Genomic DNA, 18,356 nt, shown 5'->3' on the forward strand with positions numbered 1-18,356 from the left:
TTTGATAATTTTTTCTGTGCAATTATATATATTTTATTTACTAATTTTTATAGATGTATTTAAAACTTAATTGATTTAATTTATCTATTTTATTATTTATTTTAAAAAGAGATCTTGCGTGAATACTTTTCTAAATATCGAATTTTGTATGAATACCCTTTCAAAATTACTATTTGTATGTATACCCTCGTAAAACATTTGTTTTGCTATTCAATAATTTTTTATTTTTGTTTTTGCATATGTACCCATATCATCTAACGTCGTTAAAAAATTAATAATTTCAAATTAAAATGACTAAAATATCTTTACTAAGTAGATATGCAAAAGAAATATTTATAAAGCGATCGTGATAGAGAATTAAAAAAATTCAAAATTTTATTTTATTTTTAATTAAAATAAATATAGTTTTATTAATGGTATTAGAAGAATCATTATATTAGAAGTATTTGTATAAAAAAAATGTTTTATGAGAAGGCAGAAATAAATATAAATTTTAAAAAGATATCCGTATAATTTTAAATTTTTAGATATCCATGTTCATGCATAAAAAAAATAAAAAAAAAAAAAAAATCCTAACGGTCGGACCTCAATACTCTTTTACCGTTTTTTTTTTTTTTTTTTTGTGAAAACGGCATTTCAAATAGCTCTAACTTGCCTCATCTCGACGCCACCAAGCGCTCTTGCGACGAGGGGAATGCCACGCCGCTCTCCAACTCACACTTGCTATATCTATATCCATATCTATGTATATCATGGCTGCCGCCTCTCCGACGGAGCTCCCGTCCCCGCCCTCTTGATGGCCTCCGCCGTTCCTGCGCCGCTCCTCTCCGGCCATAGAGTGAGAGGGACGCTCGTCCAACGCCTCCTCCGCCGTCCTCTCCCTCCCACCTCCGCCCTAAGAGCAGCCGGCCGTAGGGCTTCTTGGAGAGCTCCTCCTCGCCGCCTCTTCCTCGGCCTCGGCGCCGTCTTCCTCGACCAGTTCGCCCGGATGGCCTCCGGCAGCGGCGGTCACTCTTTCACCGCAACGGCGCGGCCCGAACGGGGAGTCTCTCCCGTCGAACAGGTTGCCTTCAACATTCTTTCTTTCTTCCTTTCTTCCTTTCTTCTTTGTGAAATATTTTGCTCGGGTTTTTCAATTGGCCAATTCTTGGACCCTAGGGTTTATTTGCTTCCTTTTGCCTTGTTTAGGTACTGAAGAACGTGGAGTGGCCGGAGAAGTTTCCGTTCAAGGACGAGGATTTCGCCCGCTTCGACGAGTACTCACCCCTACCCATCTTCTGGTTTGATGTTGCTTCACTTCTTGATTTCTTTGGGTTTTCTTTCTGATCTTTTAGATGATCTCCGTGACGCCATTGCCTTGCCATTATTGTAATTCAAGTATTCGAACAAGAAATGCTTAAGCTTTGCGCTTACGTCCTGCGTGTAATGCTGTCTTGGAAGCTGCCGTTCCATGAGATTGAATGGGAATTTATTGGCAAAAACCTATTATTTACCCTTTAGCTTCTATCTATCATGTTTCTTTCCTAGTTTCTCAAAGTATGGTTTTAGTATTTTTTTAAAAAGGATATCTTTTTCTATTCCTGATGTCTTCCAAATTTCTGGAAGCAACAAATTTTGGTATTCATCTTTAGTCAAAGATTTGTTGGAAATTTGTTAAAAAAAACCCCGTCATGTGTATTTTAGCTTCTATATTTTTGTGTTCTTTCTCCTTTCCTGAGAATCGTCTTTTTGTGTTTGGATGTTTGGGAGTTCAATTTTCCTCTTATAAGTCAGCTGAAAGGAATCATATCTTTTTCCGCTTTAACAATTAGAATGTGGACTTCGGAAAAATAACCAAAACCTATATTTCTATCTCATGGAAATTATAGGGTTTTAATTTGAAGGTGATCTTTTTAGGTTTAGATGTTTGGATATATTCTTCATGGTTTCTTTTTCCACTTTTATGCCTTTTTATGTAAATCAGCAAAATTCTAATGTTTTTAATTTTGATTGTTTTTTCTGTATTTATTTTACACTTTGCCATTTTGTCACTGTAGTTAATGCATGCCGGACTATAGCCATAATGGTGTCTTCTTTGACTTCTTTGTAGCATATTAGTTTTCTAGACTTTAACAACTAGAAAGTGCAGGGTGCTTAGTTTTGTTATATTGATCCATACCAATATATTGTACTATACCGGCAAGGTATTGGGCACAAAATCTGGGTTCGGTTTGGTATATGAGTCGAACCGGTCCGTACTGGTTTGAATTGAGTGGAACCATACCGTATTATCTGGTACTGTCCAAAACTGAGGTTTGGTTCAATACATGAGTCGAGGTTGGTCCGTACTAGTTCGAGCCAAGCAAAACAGTCCGGTACCATCCCGTATTACCTAAAATCAGGGTGCATACTATGCCACTGTATTGACTTGTACTGGCTGATTTTGGATGGTACCATGATAAAAAGTGAGAAAAAAAGATTAGAAGTTATCTCGGCATGGAGATACATATTGTATCAGTACGATACATGGTACTGAGATTGCAGATCTTGGTAGGGAGTCCTTTTTCTTGAAGTTTTATGTCATCTAGAGTGTTAGTAGATAACCTATTTTTCCCCTTTGTTGGAGAAAAAGCCTTTCCCATATTTCTAGATAAGATCCTTAAAGATGTTGAACGCCATCGAAACTACCTGCTGTAATTTTGGTTACCTTTTCAAACTATAGGGAGGTGCTTACCTTTTCAACTTTGTTCTATCCTATCTAGCAATTCATATATGATTAGTTTCCTGTCAGCATTGTTAAACTCATTTCACCATATGTCCCAGTCAATTATTGCATCCACCATTAGTTGTGAAGCTCCTCATTTTTTAATAACTTTCTTTCCTTAGTTTGCATCTCTTCTTTTCCATATTTTTTATATTCAATTTTGACAAATTCAAGCCCTTTTTCACATTAACACTTATTTATTGTGTAACTGATGCTGTAGCTTAAGCCTAAGGTTTGGGAATAAACCTTCTTTCTGATTGTCCATGACTTTTGGCAGATCCCCAGATTCCTTATTCTACTCAGAACCTCGTTTTGTTACGCATATTGACGATCCAGCAATTCATGCTCTTACCAATTATTATTCAAAAGTTTTTCCTCCAAGTAATTCTCCGGGTGTGTGCCTGCTAGATTTATGTAGCAGCTGGGTAAGCTATTGTTCTTTCTTTTGTGCTGTAATTGTTTTCTTACTTTTATTATCTGTTTTCTTTCTATTCTAACTCATGTGTTCTTTTGTTATACATGCAGGTTAGCCATTACCCAGCAGGATACAGACAGGATAGGATTGTAGGGATGGGTATGAATGAAGAAGAACTGAAGCAAAATCCAGTATTATATTGTCTTTTGTATTATTTATTATAGATGTTCTTGACTGCTTAATGAATCTTGGGATGCGGAAAAACATCAGCAGTTCAACATAACTTTAAACCCATATGGCTATATTGAACCCTTAGCACTAAAGGTTCCCAAAGGATTTGGTTAGAAATGGAACCTAGCAATATGCATGTTATAGTAGGGTTTTTTTAGCTATAGAATCTCAAATTTTCTGTCCTATGAGCCAGATGAAATAGAACTCCATAATTGATAGTAGGGCAGTAACTTCACAAAAAATCATCTGTTCACATGTCAATGCCATTCCCTGCCTTGATGCTTATTTTTTCCCTGAGCCTGCTTGTAACTCTAAAAGAAAATATAAATTACATTTTCTTATTCTTAGATCTTTAATTTCATTTCATAAAACAATCAGACACATTATTTTACCACACAATATTAGATTGTATTAGTTACGAGCCCCATGATCCATTATATGTAATTCATGGTGTGTTACTCAGTGATCAGATAACCTTGTCTGAAATTTAGTTTGATGATATCAGTTCAGAAAAACTCTGGACTAGAACAAATCTAATTGCTTAATCATTTGTTTGAAGGGGTTAAGGTACGTGGGAACTAAAGCATGCATGAGTTATGGTCTATGAGTATTGTTATTGTTCTCTTCTCATGGCCTTGTACAAAGGAATCATGATGCTAGGATTTCACAAAATGCTCATGTTTTGCACGTCTTTTTTTTTTTGGAATGTTGGAGCCTAAGTAGAGGATGAACAAGTAGGTCGCAGAGTTCTAGAAATCGAATTACTAATTGAGTGATGCTGCAATTTTTTTCAGATAAGACAGAATCTTGAAGTTTCTTATGTCATATTAGATGAATTCTCCATGAAGTCCTGGGCTTTATTATTATTATTTTTATCTTTTTTAACATAAAGAGAAAAAAACTGCTGACAATTAACATGAGAGGCAATATTATGGAAATGGTATCTATGCTAGAACTGCTTAGCTTTACTTGGAAGGTCTATATTTGCTTATGGTGCTACTATTAAGAGGTCAAATATGCCCCTTCTTTGACATGTTTCTAAGTACTTTTTTTTTTAAAAAAAATGTTTTATGACACCATCTGCCATGCTTTAAAAAAATAGCCATTAAAGTATTCCAAGAGGTTCAATGGATCTGTTGTAAATCAACTTGCTTTCTTTAGATAGGTTTGGACAAGATTTGAGAGCAAAATCCGCCACGTCTAGGACTTGATCGCAAAACGTAACTTTCGAAATCTATAACTTTCTCATACTATGCCCATTTTCAATGTTCCAAGTGCCAAAATAAAGCTCTTACCAAGTACTACAAGCATGCGATGTAGAGTTTCGATGAGGTTTGGGGCCCAAAAGGGGTTGGTCAAATCAAGACTTTTCTTTTCGGATAATGCTTTTTGACTAGGTGTATCTTCTAATCAAGAAGGAGTCAAGAAAGGACAAAAGGCAAAGTTAATGTAGGAGCTAAGGCCAAACTCTCGGACGAGTTTCCCTGTTATGTACTTTCCTTACTATTTTAGAAAACTTTAATCTCTCTTAATAAGAAGAGGAATCTGATCAGGAGTTGGAGATGTGGAACTCACTAGTATAATAGAGGCATTGTAAATTAGTTTTACCATTGATTACTGAAAGTACAATGGGCAACAAATCCTACTTCCAGAATTTCTTTTATTTTTTTTAATTTTTGATGAGAGGCCTGAGTTGAGCAGATTGAGGAATTGCTCCACTCTCTTCAATCAAATCATAAAGAGAGATGATTACATTCATTTATAGGTGTGTTATTGATAGGGGAAGAAAAAGGAGCACAAGAAGAAGGATGGGCAGTGGCAATTTATAGTCACACATGTTCATAATTACATGATATGGTAGATAGACTTTATAAACGACCATGTTGGTATCATGCAACCCATAGTTAGGATTGGGCGGGGGCACACTTGTTGTCATTCTAGAATCAAGTAATTGCTTTGACCCTTGTTTAACCTGTGTAAAATTTTAATGAAGATGCATGTCTTGGATCTAGCCTACATTGGTTATTATATAACTCAATCAAGTCATCTCTAGATTAGCCATCCCTATGGAAGGATTATGGTATGTCAAGAGAGAAAGAAGGGGAAGAGAAAATGGTGAGTTGTGTGAAGATTGAGAAGTTTGGTGATGGTGTAATGATTAGATATGTTGGAACTTTGGCTTGTTTGGAATTTGGGAAAATGAAGGAATGTTGTGTGAGAAGAGTTAATGAATTGAAATTTGGAGAACAAAGAAAGTAATATTTCACTGATAGATGTGGAAGAGACTCAAGGTTTTATAGGATTTTAGGGGCTCTAGGGTGGAGGTGAAATGCATGGTAATGGTGGTGTATGTTAGATGGAAAAAGTAATAGTCAAGGTGGCTTCAAAACTAATTAAAAGTTCAAGTGCTTAAATATTTCTAATGCATAAAGTCCTACCTTTTTCTAATGATAGAAAATATCCATCTAGCTTGCAAAATTGTAAGGTGACCATCAACTCCAAGCCCATAGGGAGTATATTAGATTCAAGTCTTGAAAGACCTATTGGCTAAGTGAATGTAACCCACTTATAGGACAAGTTTCTCTTTTCTATTTTCTTCTTTGCTTGTCGCAAGGGCATGCTGTCTATATAGGTTTTTTACACATTATGAAATGTAGTTGTCTGATATTAATAGAAGTTAGTTATTTTCATGATTTGCACATTGGATTTCACTATAAAAAGTTGATATTTGTTTGTCTGTGTCCAAGTTTATTTTATATCAAGAAATATGTCCTTTATGGTGTATTATCTCTTTCTACAAATTATAAGGATGCATGTTGTTAGTTGGTTTAATTAATTCTCCATTTGATTCTAAAAATCAACTTATTTTTTTTCAGGTTTTGACAGAGTATATTGTACAAGACCTAAATGTGAACCCCAAACTTCCTTTTGATGATAATACTTTTGATGTCATAACCAATGTGGTATGTTGTTCATCTCTATTTCTCGTATTCTCTCTAATTGTTTTTGAATTAAAGTTGTCTTCATGAGTGTCTTATTGTCCTCTGGCTTTTGTTCTGTTATTTGCATTTCATATTATCATTTTCTTTGCTTGTTAAGTTTCTTAAAAGGGTTTGACTTTTCATTTCTTTTCTTTTCTTCTTTTTTTTATTTTTGTTGGGGGGCAGGGATTACTGGCATCTATTGGTCAATGCCATGACCTCAAAAACTATCAGTAGAATATGAATAATATATATATATATATATATATATATATATATATATATATAGATAGATAGAGAGAGAGAGAGAGAGAGAGAGAGAGAGAGAGAGAGAGAGAGGCTAGGATGTACTCAAGTGCTTTTGAACCCAAATGCTTCCTATTGGAAACAATGATGCATCTTTCAAAATGAAAATCGATACTATTGATCATGATCTATTATGTATAAAATGCCTATGGACATAGATCATGTTTAATGGTGTTAATTTCATTTTGAAAAGTCCATCATTGATTTCCACTAGGAAGTATTTGGGGCCAAATGCATCGAGTGCACCCTAGTCTCTCTCTCTCTCTCTCTCTCTCTCTCTCTCTCTCTATATATATATATATATATATATATATATATATATTCAGAATATTGTTGTGTCCTATAGAAGTAAGATGGCTCTATCTTCACTTGATGCAGCAAATGATCTGTCTTGGGAAAAAAATACCTTATAGTGCAAAATGAGCCATATTAGAGTCAATCTTGTATAATTGAAGATGAGAAAGAAAAAACATTCTCCAGACCTGGTATATTTAGCACACAAAAGCCAACTAGTAATCCTGTCAGTTATCTGCTTAAGTCTCACTCATCAACTTTACTTCTTAGATACATTTATTCTTTGGATAATTTTGTATTTTAACTTGATATTTGGATCTGAACATCTGTCTCTGATTGCTTCTGTAGGTTAGCGTTGATTACATGACCAAACCTATTGAAGTTTTTAAGGAGATGCAGCGGATTCTCAAACCTGGAGGTTTGGCTATAATGAGGTGATATACTTGTTGTTTTCTTTGTTTCCTTGTCTTCTTGGTCATCATTTTTTAGCTATCAAAACTTTTCCCTGATCTGGGAATGAAATTTTCTCATGAATCATCAAAGGCACAGGTGTTTTTTCTTTACTGAACTTAGTTTCGTCTCATGTTTGGTAACTAGCATGGCAAACCCATTGAGGCTCGAAGCATTATACATATTATATAAATATAAAATATGTATATATGTTGGAGATGGATCTCCTTTTTTTTCTCAATATATCAATCAATTATTATGCTTAACTAAGTCATTTACATATTAAATTATAAAGGAATCTCGTTAGATAAATTTGATGAGTTGCTCCATTGTGTTAGTCTGCACTCTAGTCTTGTAAAATGCATGTATGGATTTTTGAAATTTTCTTGATGCAATCAGATATTTTTCGCTTTATGTCTTATGTTCTATGAACTCAATTTTAGATCTGATTCAAGTTTTTACTAATGCTTTTACATTCTCAAACATGTTGGGCCTATTCTGTTCTTGTGAAATGTAGTAGGCTGGTCTATACCTAGAGCTGATCAAAACCCGTGCCGGGCCGGGCTCGGGTTGGGCTCTACAGCAGAAATTAGACTTGATGGCTATGCCCAGGTCCGGCCCGACCCGACTGTCGGGCTTAAATTTTTGTCCAGGTCCGATCTGACTTTATAAATCTGGTCCCAGGTCCGATCCGACAGGCCTGATTTTTTCTTTGTTTGAAATCTGGAAATGGGCCATAATGGCCCAATAGCTTAATGGGCTTTTTAAAACTGGATGTATTTTTCTACCTTTATTTTGTTTCTCCAATGGTTAATTGGGTTCAACACATGACTTGTGGGTCGGGCCTGGCCATTTTTAAAAGTCTTCAGGCTCGGCCCAAATTTTGATCGGGCCGCTTTTTCTGCCTAGGCCTGACCCATGGGCCTTTTTTTTAATGCCCAAGCCCGAAAAATTTCTGGCCGGATTGGGCGGGCTAGAAGGCCCATGCCAGAAGGCCTGTGATCAGCTCTATCTACACCTGAAGGGATATTTAAGCATACATATGAGGAATTTTAAAATAAATAATAGTAGACGATGGTCAAGGGTGGTGTTAAAGATTTGTTTTTTTGACCTGTGATCCGGTGACATTTTTGTTTATATCATGATGCTTATACTAAGTAGCCTGAAACAGGTGCTGGTGCAGGGAAGCACATCAAGGTTTAAAAGTTAAGAGGGTGGAAGTGTCTAGGAAGCATCTATACAAATTTATATATTTAAATTTTAATATTCATTATTGTAATTGTAGCCTTTTCATTTGCATATTTAGAATGTTCCTTGCCACTCCTCTCTCTTGCGCACCCCCCCCCCCAACCCCTATACACACCTAAACCGACTCACCCACTTGAGAAAAGTTGGCCCAAGACTTTAAGAGCTAAGTCCCTCCCATTCCTCTCTCTCTCTCTCTCTCTCTCTCTCTCTTCCCCTCACTCTTCCGACTCTCTCCCCCTCACTCTTCTCTTTATTTTCTCCCAACTCTCAAGAACCACGCACCAAGGTTCGCACTCTTCGTACTTGACGCTGTAACGGTGCCATCTTGGTATAGTATCAATATGTCCGGTATAGGGGTCAATGTGGCATATCGATACTTGGTTCACTATCCTAACGTCTAAAGATTTGGTATCGGTGCGGTATGATATGCCTGGTACACATTGGTATGGGATGGTACGGTATACCATGCATGTACTTCCCATTCCTTTCTCTCTCTTCTCCCAAGAGCCAAAGCCCTCCACTCCCTCTCTTCTCTCTCTCTCTCTCACCCCTCCCCCCCAACCTAAACCCACTAATTGTCCTGAGGATTGCCTAAGACCAAGTCCCTCCCTTCCAACACCTCTCTATCTCCCACTCTCTGCGTGCCCCAACATGTCATTCTTCCCCTTCACCTCTTCTTCCTCCTCCTCTTCATCTTCACCATCCCACCAGCTCTTTCGTTGGTGCTGGTATTGCATGGGAATCAAATTTCGAAAACCCAAGCATAGGTCCTCTCTCTTTCTTTCTCTTGCTCTCTTTCTTGGCATGCTCCATCATGCCGTTCTCCTCCCCCTCCCTCCTCTTTTTCCTCCTCAATTCCCTTCCTCAACTCTGCTACCCTACCGCTGCCTCCGTTGGTGTTGGCATTGGCGCTGCCTGCAAACCAGACTCCAGAGACCCAAGCAGGAATTATGGCCTTGATTGCCTTCTGCCTTCCCCTAGGATCCTCTGGGTGTAGCATCCTTTGCTACCATACCCTTGCTAGACCTTGGCTCCACCACCCCGCTACCTGAGCCTGTCCGATCCCAACTCCAATTGCCTCCGATCGTGTCAGCTTATGTCTTTCGTGCTCTGCTCCATCCGCATCTTCAGATCAGTAGACTCTCTCTGCCCCCCACCCTCCTCTTTGTGATTTTGCTCCTCCACTTGTGATTGGGATGGTACTCTCGACTTGTGATTCTAGATTGTCCACCTTTCAATACCTATGCAAATATGCTTTTGAAGCACAGAGCCACAATTCCAAGTCATGTGAGGTAGGTATATGAGGCAATTCCAGCTCCTAAGGTCTTATATATGCAGTGTAGTGCGTGCATGTGTGTTGCTGCTGTGCAAGCTTTCATTAGATAAGGTAAGCTAACTTTACCTTAAGACTACATAAATCTAAAATATCCTGAGTGATTGGGATAAATTAGTCAAAGAAACATATTTGGATTTGCTATAGTGCTTAAGTACTCACACACCATGGCGACCATGCTAGTGATGCTAATCTTGATTTCTTTGCATTCAAAGACATCTATGATCTAACTTCTTAAACAAACATTTTACGTTAGTAGGTGACTTGTTCCCCTTACTTTTTTTTATCTTATCTGATAAGAAATGTTAGTCAAACACTAAATCCATCAATTTGGTGAAAATTGCATATATGCTGCAAGAAGTGTATAGAGATATCTGTAACACATACCTTTACATGTAAATGAATATAGTTATGTACCTCCAGATTCTGGTATATAATCTTAACCATTGTGGTTGATGCCTAACATCCATATTGCTATGTGACACTCTGCTGGTTTAGATGATATAATAAGTTTTCAAGGAAGTCTATGCCAAGAAACTCTTTCCCATTTGAGGAGATAAGGAATCTTGTGAGTCTTGGCAGCCTGTTTTCACCCGTGTAGGACAGACGATAAGATGCCTGACTGACAAGTTGCATGGCAAGCTCTATTTGCTGGAAGTTTCTTATTAACATTGCTTTGCACCTTGCGACTTTCAAATCTTCCAGTTGACCATAAAGTTACTGTTCGACATTCACCTTAAAAACCTCTCAAGGTTTAAATTGTCATCAATTTAAACTTTTGGTTGAGATCATATCCATAGAGTTTCGCTAATATGAAATAAATATAGAGATTGTGCTGGCCCATGATGTTCTAACATCCTACCAATCATATTTATAGCCAAGCCCTTTTTTAATTGTTTAAATATGACCTTTTTTAAAGCATACAATAACTAACCGTCTCTATTGTGGTTCCCAAATAGTTTCTCGAATCGTTGCTTTTGGACAAAAGCCATCTCTATTTGGACATCAACTGGTGATGTTGACCATGCTTGGATTGTTGGGTCCTATTTTCATTATGCTGGAGGTTTTGAACCATCTACGGTATGTGTTCATTGTATATTTTTAATTAAATTATCGTATCTTTTGATATTATATATCTGATAATTTTGTTGTAACTGAATACTCTTGTAATCTTTCCTATTTTGTTTTGAGGATTGTCTTGGTATATTTTGTGTAGTTGTTAAGCAATGAATAAATTTATTGGATTATTTGAATGAATGAGGTGGATTAGAGTGTTTAGACTAGGCGCATTCATGCCTTGATAACTTTGCAGTTTGTTTATGGCAGCCAAATATATTTTTAGTGATCAGCAGAAGCTTGCTCAGAAAGACTGATGAATAAAACCTGGAATAATGTGTTGGAAAGGATAGTATATTTTAAGAATCAGAAGGAAGCAATTCTAGCTGGTTTGCTGATGTAAGATAATATGTTAAGACTGCTGGTTATCTTCTTTATCTGATCTGATATCGATTTTAGGTTTTAGAAGTAAATGACAAAATGGAGGCAGACTAATATGAAGAAGAGATTAAGGTTTAGTATCATGTTGCATAGAAATTTGAAACTAGTGAAGAAATGTAATTTGGAATACATCATTGATATTATAGGAAGGTGGATTGTAGAAAGAAGAAAGGAGAGGATAGGAACCAAAAATTACTTGACTATGTTAGATAATTATGGAGAATTTAATCCATACATCTTTATGTTCAAATTGTAGGTTATGCTTAGCATGTTACCCTGCATTTTTTCATATCTAAAGACATCATAAGCGATGCCAGTTTTCCTGTCTTTCTGAATATAGCTTAATCAACTAATACATTCCTGTTCAATCTGAAACTCAGTTATCTCATTAAATTTCCGTGGTACCTTGCTCGGGGGTGCCATTGGGTTGAGTTGGGTCTGGGTTTGGGGAGGATTAGATAGGGGATTAAGATCGAGTAGGGTTTGGGGCTGGGTTGGATTGCTGCATCAGGTCTAGTTTTTAGTAGTTCTAAAGTGGGCACAGGCAAAGGTGCGAGCATGTAGAAGCAGCAAGGTTAAAAAATTTGGAAGCTGGAAGCACCTGAGAAGCTTGCATACAGATAATATATGTATAATATATATATGTTGAATATTATATAATATATAACTTTTTGAGGGAAAAAATCATGCTAAACAATGGGATTTGAACCCTTGCACCTGGGTTCTCTTGTCTTCCCCCTAACCACTCCAGCAACCAATAATTTCGTTTACGGTGCAAATTTGCCACCACTTCTTGGGGTTTGGCACCCCTCCCTATTTTTCCCCAACAAATTTAGTTGAGTAGGGTTTGTCTAAGGTGAGGATTTATAAGTGGTGACACATATATATGATCCCTCTGATGGTCCATGTTGGTCTTCTAGTAAGAGCAGATATATATTGCAATAATCAAGTTCTTTGTGAGTTTGGTCGTGTAGGATTCTTTGGTCTTATTGGGGGACAAAAATTGGTCGCTACTCGGAGGAGTCCGGTAGGGAGTACTGAAATGTAATCTGAAGGTGAGATTTGGGGGCAATCATTCTGCACAAAGTTTCTGTGATCCTTCTGGATGGTTTGTTTCAGAACAAAAGTTTGCTGTCACCATTCGTCAATGGAGCTGTTCATGGACTTCTTATGAGATGGTTGCTTAGGAACTTTTGATCCTATCAGGGTTCTAATAAATGAACAATTGATATTGTCCATCACTAATGAGTCCATAACAGTTAGTCTATAAATGGGATTTGAAGGTGAGATAGCAATTCTTGTGTCATCTTGGGGTATGTATGCTCAGAAGTTTGGTGCAATTGTTTGTGCTGAACCTACTATGGTTGGTGACAGTTGCTTGATAGGTTCACTTCACGTGATTGACCAGTATTTGATGTAACTCGAGATGTTGTTTTCATGCTGTATGATTGTAATTATTGCATGAAATTGTCCTAGAAATTTGTAATCGAGTCACCTATCATCTTATTGGCAATTGTTCTTCCTTGCAGGCTGTTGACATATCTCCCAACCCTGGGCGTTCGGATCCCATGTATGCTGTGTATTCTAGAAAGCTAGAAACTGCATAAAGACCTATATTTTACTCTAAGTTCAGGGAAAGAAGAGCTTGGAATCTACCAAAAAAAAAAATCGAAAGAAGAGCTTAAAAGGTATAAAATTCTAAGGTTTCTTTGATGTGATTTTCACGTAAAAATGTCCTTTTTGTATGATATTTAGTTTTCTGATTTATGTAATTAACATTTTCCTATTGATATTTTTTTTTTTTAAAGTGAATCTCTCTTTATTTCTCACTTCTCTTCTATCGTCGAGTCCTCAAGTCGATTTTACGGCCCATGCCCCATCTGTACCTAATATCCAGGGTGCACTTTGGTGAGACTTTTTAGGCCTCCACCATGCTTTGCTTTGGCAGGTGTTGAGGAGTAATAGTCTCATATCGGATAGATTAACGACTCTAATGGTGCTTATATATTTTTGGATCCATTCATCTAATTTTTTTAAAAAGGTAGATATTCAATCAAACATAAGCTACTCTAGAAAGTACTATTTTTTCATGATCAACCAAACATGCTAAAATCATTTTTTCAGGCATCATATTTTCAAAAATCATCTCTCACAAAAAAATGTTCTCATGAGGAAATTTTTTTTGCGCGAACCAAATAAGTTCTTAGCATATTTTTGTGAGGTATTCATTAGTGCAGATCAGTATCACTTTAGCTCGTCCGGTTAAGTCGCTTTTCTTGAATGCGATGTTACATGAAAGTAGGTGAGATAGCTTGCATGAAGCAATATTTATCAAGTCGCAGTCCTGGCATTTGAAAGAGAGCATGGCCCATTTCAAACAACAAGAAAATCTTGAGGCCTAAGGGCGCAACCCTTTTCTCTTGCAGCCCTATTCTCCAACTACGTCTATTATTTCTTCATTCATTTAACAGATGGGGGGACATCATTTATCGAGGTGACATGAGTGGTTTGCTGATGGATCAGCCTGAAAATTGAGGTAGATGTGTGCCTCACCTATATTTCCATTCAGAAGTCAGAACAGATTCAATTCAGTGATCTTGTCTTAAAGTTGTTCATTTAATTTTCGGACCAGCAAATCTACTATGTTTCCAACTTTCAAGAATAAAATAGGACACCTTTTTAACTGGATGGTGTATCCAATCAAGAGCAGTATTTGTTGCCTGTCCACAATCCTTATCACTTCTTTTCTGGCTCGAGATTTCTCAAAATATGGGCGGCGTTCATCGCTTGAAAAGAAGATACTTTGGCATCCAAATGGGTCCTTGCTTGCAATAATAGTACATGATTTTGACGTCACTTCGATATTTTGGTGGACAGCTGATGGTGAGATGAACTGGAATCTCAGAAAATCAACATTTCGGAATATTGGCCGGTGCTAGAAAACTCACATTAGCTGTTTCTTTAAGTGTGTAAGATTTTGATTTTGATGTTGACTTGTTAAAATCAATTTAAGATTGTAAAAAAGAAAGATAGGAAGATCTCAATGATATCCTGTTTAGGGTAACAGCTGATATCTCGAACATATGATCCTGTTTGCCGAGATAATAAAATTTCAATTAAATTATAAATTTATTTTGAAGTCTGTGTTTGTTATATTTACATCCAATAGTTTATAAAATATACACTTACATTCCATTAAATTAACGGCATTAGTGAAACTATTTTTGTGTTAGAAATTAGATGCATATTTTTTTTTATATTCTTAGGTAGTTGTTATATCGCTTAAGCTTATTTTTGTTATTTTTTGAATTTTTTCTGATGCGGCATTTGGATCCCATTTAATGTTAATGATTTGACTAACGTTCTGTTAAATTATGAGTTAAAGTATTGAATAAAAATAAATTGTATGGGGATAAGTGCAAATTTTTCAAATTATTGAATATAAATATAATTTATATTTAATTTTTTAAAAAAATAAAATTTACTCAATAATTTATTCTATTGCTGCGTCCCTAATATCAGCAGAGATAAAAATCTTGCTCCAGTCCTCCATGACACCAGTTTGTCCCTGTTTGGAAGTTGAGGAAGCCAACGTCTTGTGAGTGAAAAAAAAAATAATGCCACCAAGGTGGTAGCCTAGTGGTACTGGGCAGCAATTCTAACCACAAGGTCTCAAGTTCGAATAGCTGCGGCGACGATTAAATTGTGGACCGGAGCTCACTACTTTGGCCACTGCTTGGACTTGTGGTGTAGGACCGCTCTTGAACCGCTAGTAGCCGGGGTGGTGCCGGGTGTGACGTACTCACACGTGGGACTCGAGCCAGAGCTCAGAGGAGTAGCTGAGCCGGGCCCACGGGTGGGGAGGGTATGAGTAAAACCGGTCGGGGTGCCCAACACACGGCCATTTCTGCCCGCATCGAACATTCTCCTGGCGGGACGGGGGCCCAGTGGGGGCTGCTACGCGGGGGTGGGCTTGTCCCTTCCTCCCCCCTACCCCTTTTTTTTTTTTTAGCAAAAAAAAAAAATAATAATAAAATTCAAAGGGAGATACTTGTTATTTCACGGAGACAAGCCTACCCTAAGAAATCTAGCCCTCGGAACCCTGACTTAGTTCCACGCGTCATCTCACCTCGTGGTACATGGACCCCCGCGATTTCAGAGATTCGCCAGCTTGGAAGATGCATGCAGTCCCTTTCGCACGCGCTCACACGTGCACGCAGGTGTCACACGACAATGCCTGATATAAACTAATCATAATTTGGGGACCCCTCACAATATGCCATCTATAGTTTACAAGCTTTTAAATACCCATAGTTATTTAACCATCATCATATTATCATAGTATAATATTGTACACTTTTGTTCATGTTTCCCTCGTAACCATATATATATATATATATATATATATATATATATATATATATATGTTGTGGGAGGATCCGAATTTAGTCCCATATCGACCGTTCAGCGGAAAGGTCTGTGCCTTATAATGGGAAGGCCAAATCATTCCTCACGAAGCGCCTTTTGAAGGGCAAAATCGTGAGGGCATCCCCCCGTCAGCGCTGGATGCGCGGGCTGAAAATGTCTCCCCCCATAGCGCTGGACGTGCGGGCTGAAGCGCCCAAAGAGGACAATACTTCGTGGGGGACGCAGTCTCTTTTTCTGCTCGCCTTGGTTGGGACTATGCTGTTGCGTGGGCCCAAAAAATTCCACAACAGATGGCGCGCCAGGTAGGGGTACCCTCCCCCCACCCCCCCTCCCTCTCAGGCCCGGGGGACTGTATTGTGGGAGGGCCCGAATTTAGTCACATATCGACCGTTCAGCGGAAAGATCTTTGCCTTATAATGGGGAGGCCAAAACTTTTCCTCACGAGGCGCCTTTTGAAGGGCAAAATCGTGAGGGTATCCTCCGTCAGCGCTGGACGCGCGGGCCGGAAATGGCTCCCCCCGTAGCGCTGGATGCGCGAGCCGGAGCGCCCAAAGCGGACAATATCTCGTGAGGGACGCAGTCTCTTTCTCTACTCGACTCGGTTGGAACTATGCTGTTGCGTGGGCCCAAAAAACCTCGCAACAATATATATATATATATATATATATATATATATATATATATATATATATATATATATATATATATATATATATATATATATATATATATATATATATATATATATATATTTGTACTCTCATATTATCCTTTGCTTGACAGCAGATGTAACGGTTGCAAGCAGATTGGGTTGGATCATGCACTTTTTTTTAAGATGGTATTGAGTTCAATATTACTTTGCTGACATAGAGATTCTTTGAATGAAATTAGATTTATAATTATCAAAAATGTAAGCCATAAGAATATTGTAAATCAAATATTTAACTATATCTTAAACATATTATACTGAAAAATAACAATTGACGGCATCTAGTCATTATCAACAATCTATCTAATCTACTTGAAATAAGTTATATATAAATATTTTTTATGTATGCTTAATCCAAAATAACTTGCTTTATGATTGGATGGTTCCAGATTGGAAAGGGATTGATTCAATCCTTACAACCTCCCCGGCCATTATATTTATTTTATTACTAAACAACAATTGTCGTGGGGCTCCGTCTTTTGCGGGTTCGCATGTTCTTGAAAATTTTGCCATGGACGTAACCAACCAGAGGAGCCGAAGGCAGAAAAGGTTGGTGCAATGATAAGGTCTGCATGAGAAAAAAATCAGAGGAACACGTGATTACTTGGGCTATGATCCCTACAAAGATACTTACGCATCTAACATCGGAGAGGACTTTGTGATCACACTCCCACTTGTGACAAAAAAAAAAAAAAAGAGAGAGGGAGAGGGAGAAGTCCATCCCATCCCTCTCAATTACATCAATGCACTCAATTCACAGCCAGTGCTCCAACTATTCTCAAATTATATCTATTCTACACCAGCAGTCCTTGACCCCATTTGGCAGAGCTTTCGGAAGTAGAACTTTTATAAAAAAACTATTTGCTGTTTAGTAACTACATTTCTAAAATGTTGTGGGATTTTAATATGTATTTGTTAAACAAACTGAGAAAAGTACTTTTAGTATGACAAAATGATCATGAAAGACATTGCATAGTATTATACAACATAGTATAATAAAATATAATATGTATTAATACATAAATATATAATATAGTAATATAATATTGTATACAATAGCATAATAATATAATATAATTTGCTATTATATAACATAATATATTAATGTATTAACATATAATGTAATATAATATTATATTTATAATATAATATCCTAATAAAGATATAAAATATTATAATTATTATCATTATATATTATTATTATTATTTTGTATAATTATTATATTTTATTATGGGTATTTTTATCCAAAAAAAATTATAACTCAAAACAGTTTTCCAACGGGACCTAAAATTGCTTCTTTTTTCTTTTTGTTGGAGCCCTACAATAGCTCTGCTAAACGGGCCTCTAATACTTGCATGTTTCACTCCTGATAAACTCCTTATATTTCTCACTTCTAATACTTGCAAAATCAATCTATGCATTAATCGATCTTGTTAGGTGTTCATACACTAAACAAAAGGCATGGAAACACTTTATTAATTTTGATGGTCGCTAATGCTGCATCTCATAAAAATGAGAGCATATTGATATAAACTCCTTCACATATGTGTACTTTTGATCTTGAGCACTTGTATACTTGCTGAAAAGAACTGATTGCTTGTATGTGTGCAATTTAGTCGATATAAATAATATCTGAGAGGCCTATGATATCTAGATCCATCGATCTTTCTTTTAGTTTCATCATGAAAGCATACTACCGGGATTATAATTTGAGCAACAC

General features: G+C 37.0%; 1 protein-coding gene across 3 annotated transcripts; it reads left to right on the top strand.

Moving 5' to 3' along the window:
- Positions 1 to 670: 670 nt before the first annotated feature.
- On the top strand, positions 671 to 14,202 carry LOC103712833. 3 transcript variants are annotated; one of them, XR_005511314.1, is made up of 9 exons: positions 671 to 1,063; positions 1,189 to 1,256; positions 3,021 to 3,168; positions 3,269 to 3,349; positions 6,266 to 6,352; positions 7,319 to 7,404; positions 10,961 to 11,081; positions 13,028 to 13,186; positions 13,801 to 14,202. XR_005511314.1 is itself a non-coding variant. In XM_039125242.1 (8 exons), the coding sequence occupies exons 1-8, from the start codon at positions 695 to 697 to the stop codon at positions 13,103 to 13,105; spliced, it is 1,038 nt and encodes a 345-aa protein (XP_038981170.1). In that variant the 5' UTR covers positions 671 to 694; the 3' UTR covers positions 13,106 to 13,327. The 3 variants fall into 3 exon arrangements, 1 of the variants encoding a protein (XP_038981170.1); XR_005511315.1 differs by having other exon boundaries at positions 13,970 to 14,202; XM_039125242.1 differs by lacking the exon at positions 13,801 to 14,202 and having other exon boundaries at positions 13,028 to 13,327.
- Positions 14,203 to 18,356: the final 4,154 nt, after the last annotated feature.

The sequence above is a fragment of the Phoenix dactylifera genome, chromosome 4 (genome assembly GCF_009389715.1).
Source record: "Phoenix dactylifera cultivar Barhee BC4 chromosome 4, palm_55x_up_171113_PBpolish2nd_filt_p, whole genome shotgun sequence".
NCBI lineage: Eukaryota > Viridiplantae > Streptophyta > Magnoliopsida > Arecales > Arecaceae > Phoenix > Phoenix dactylifera.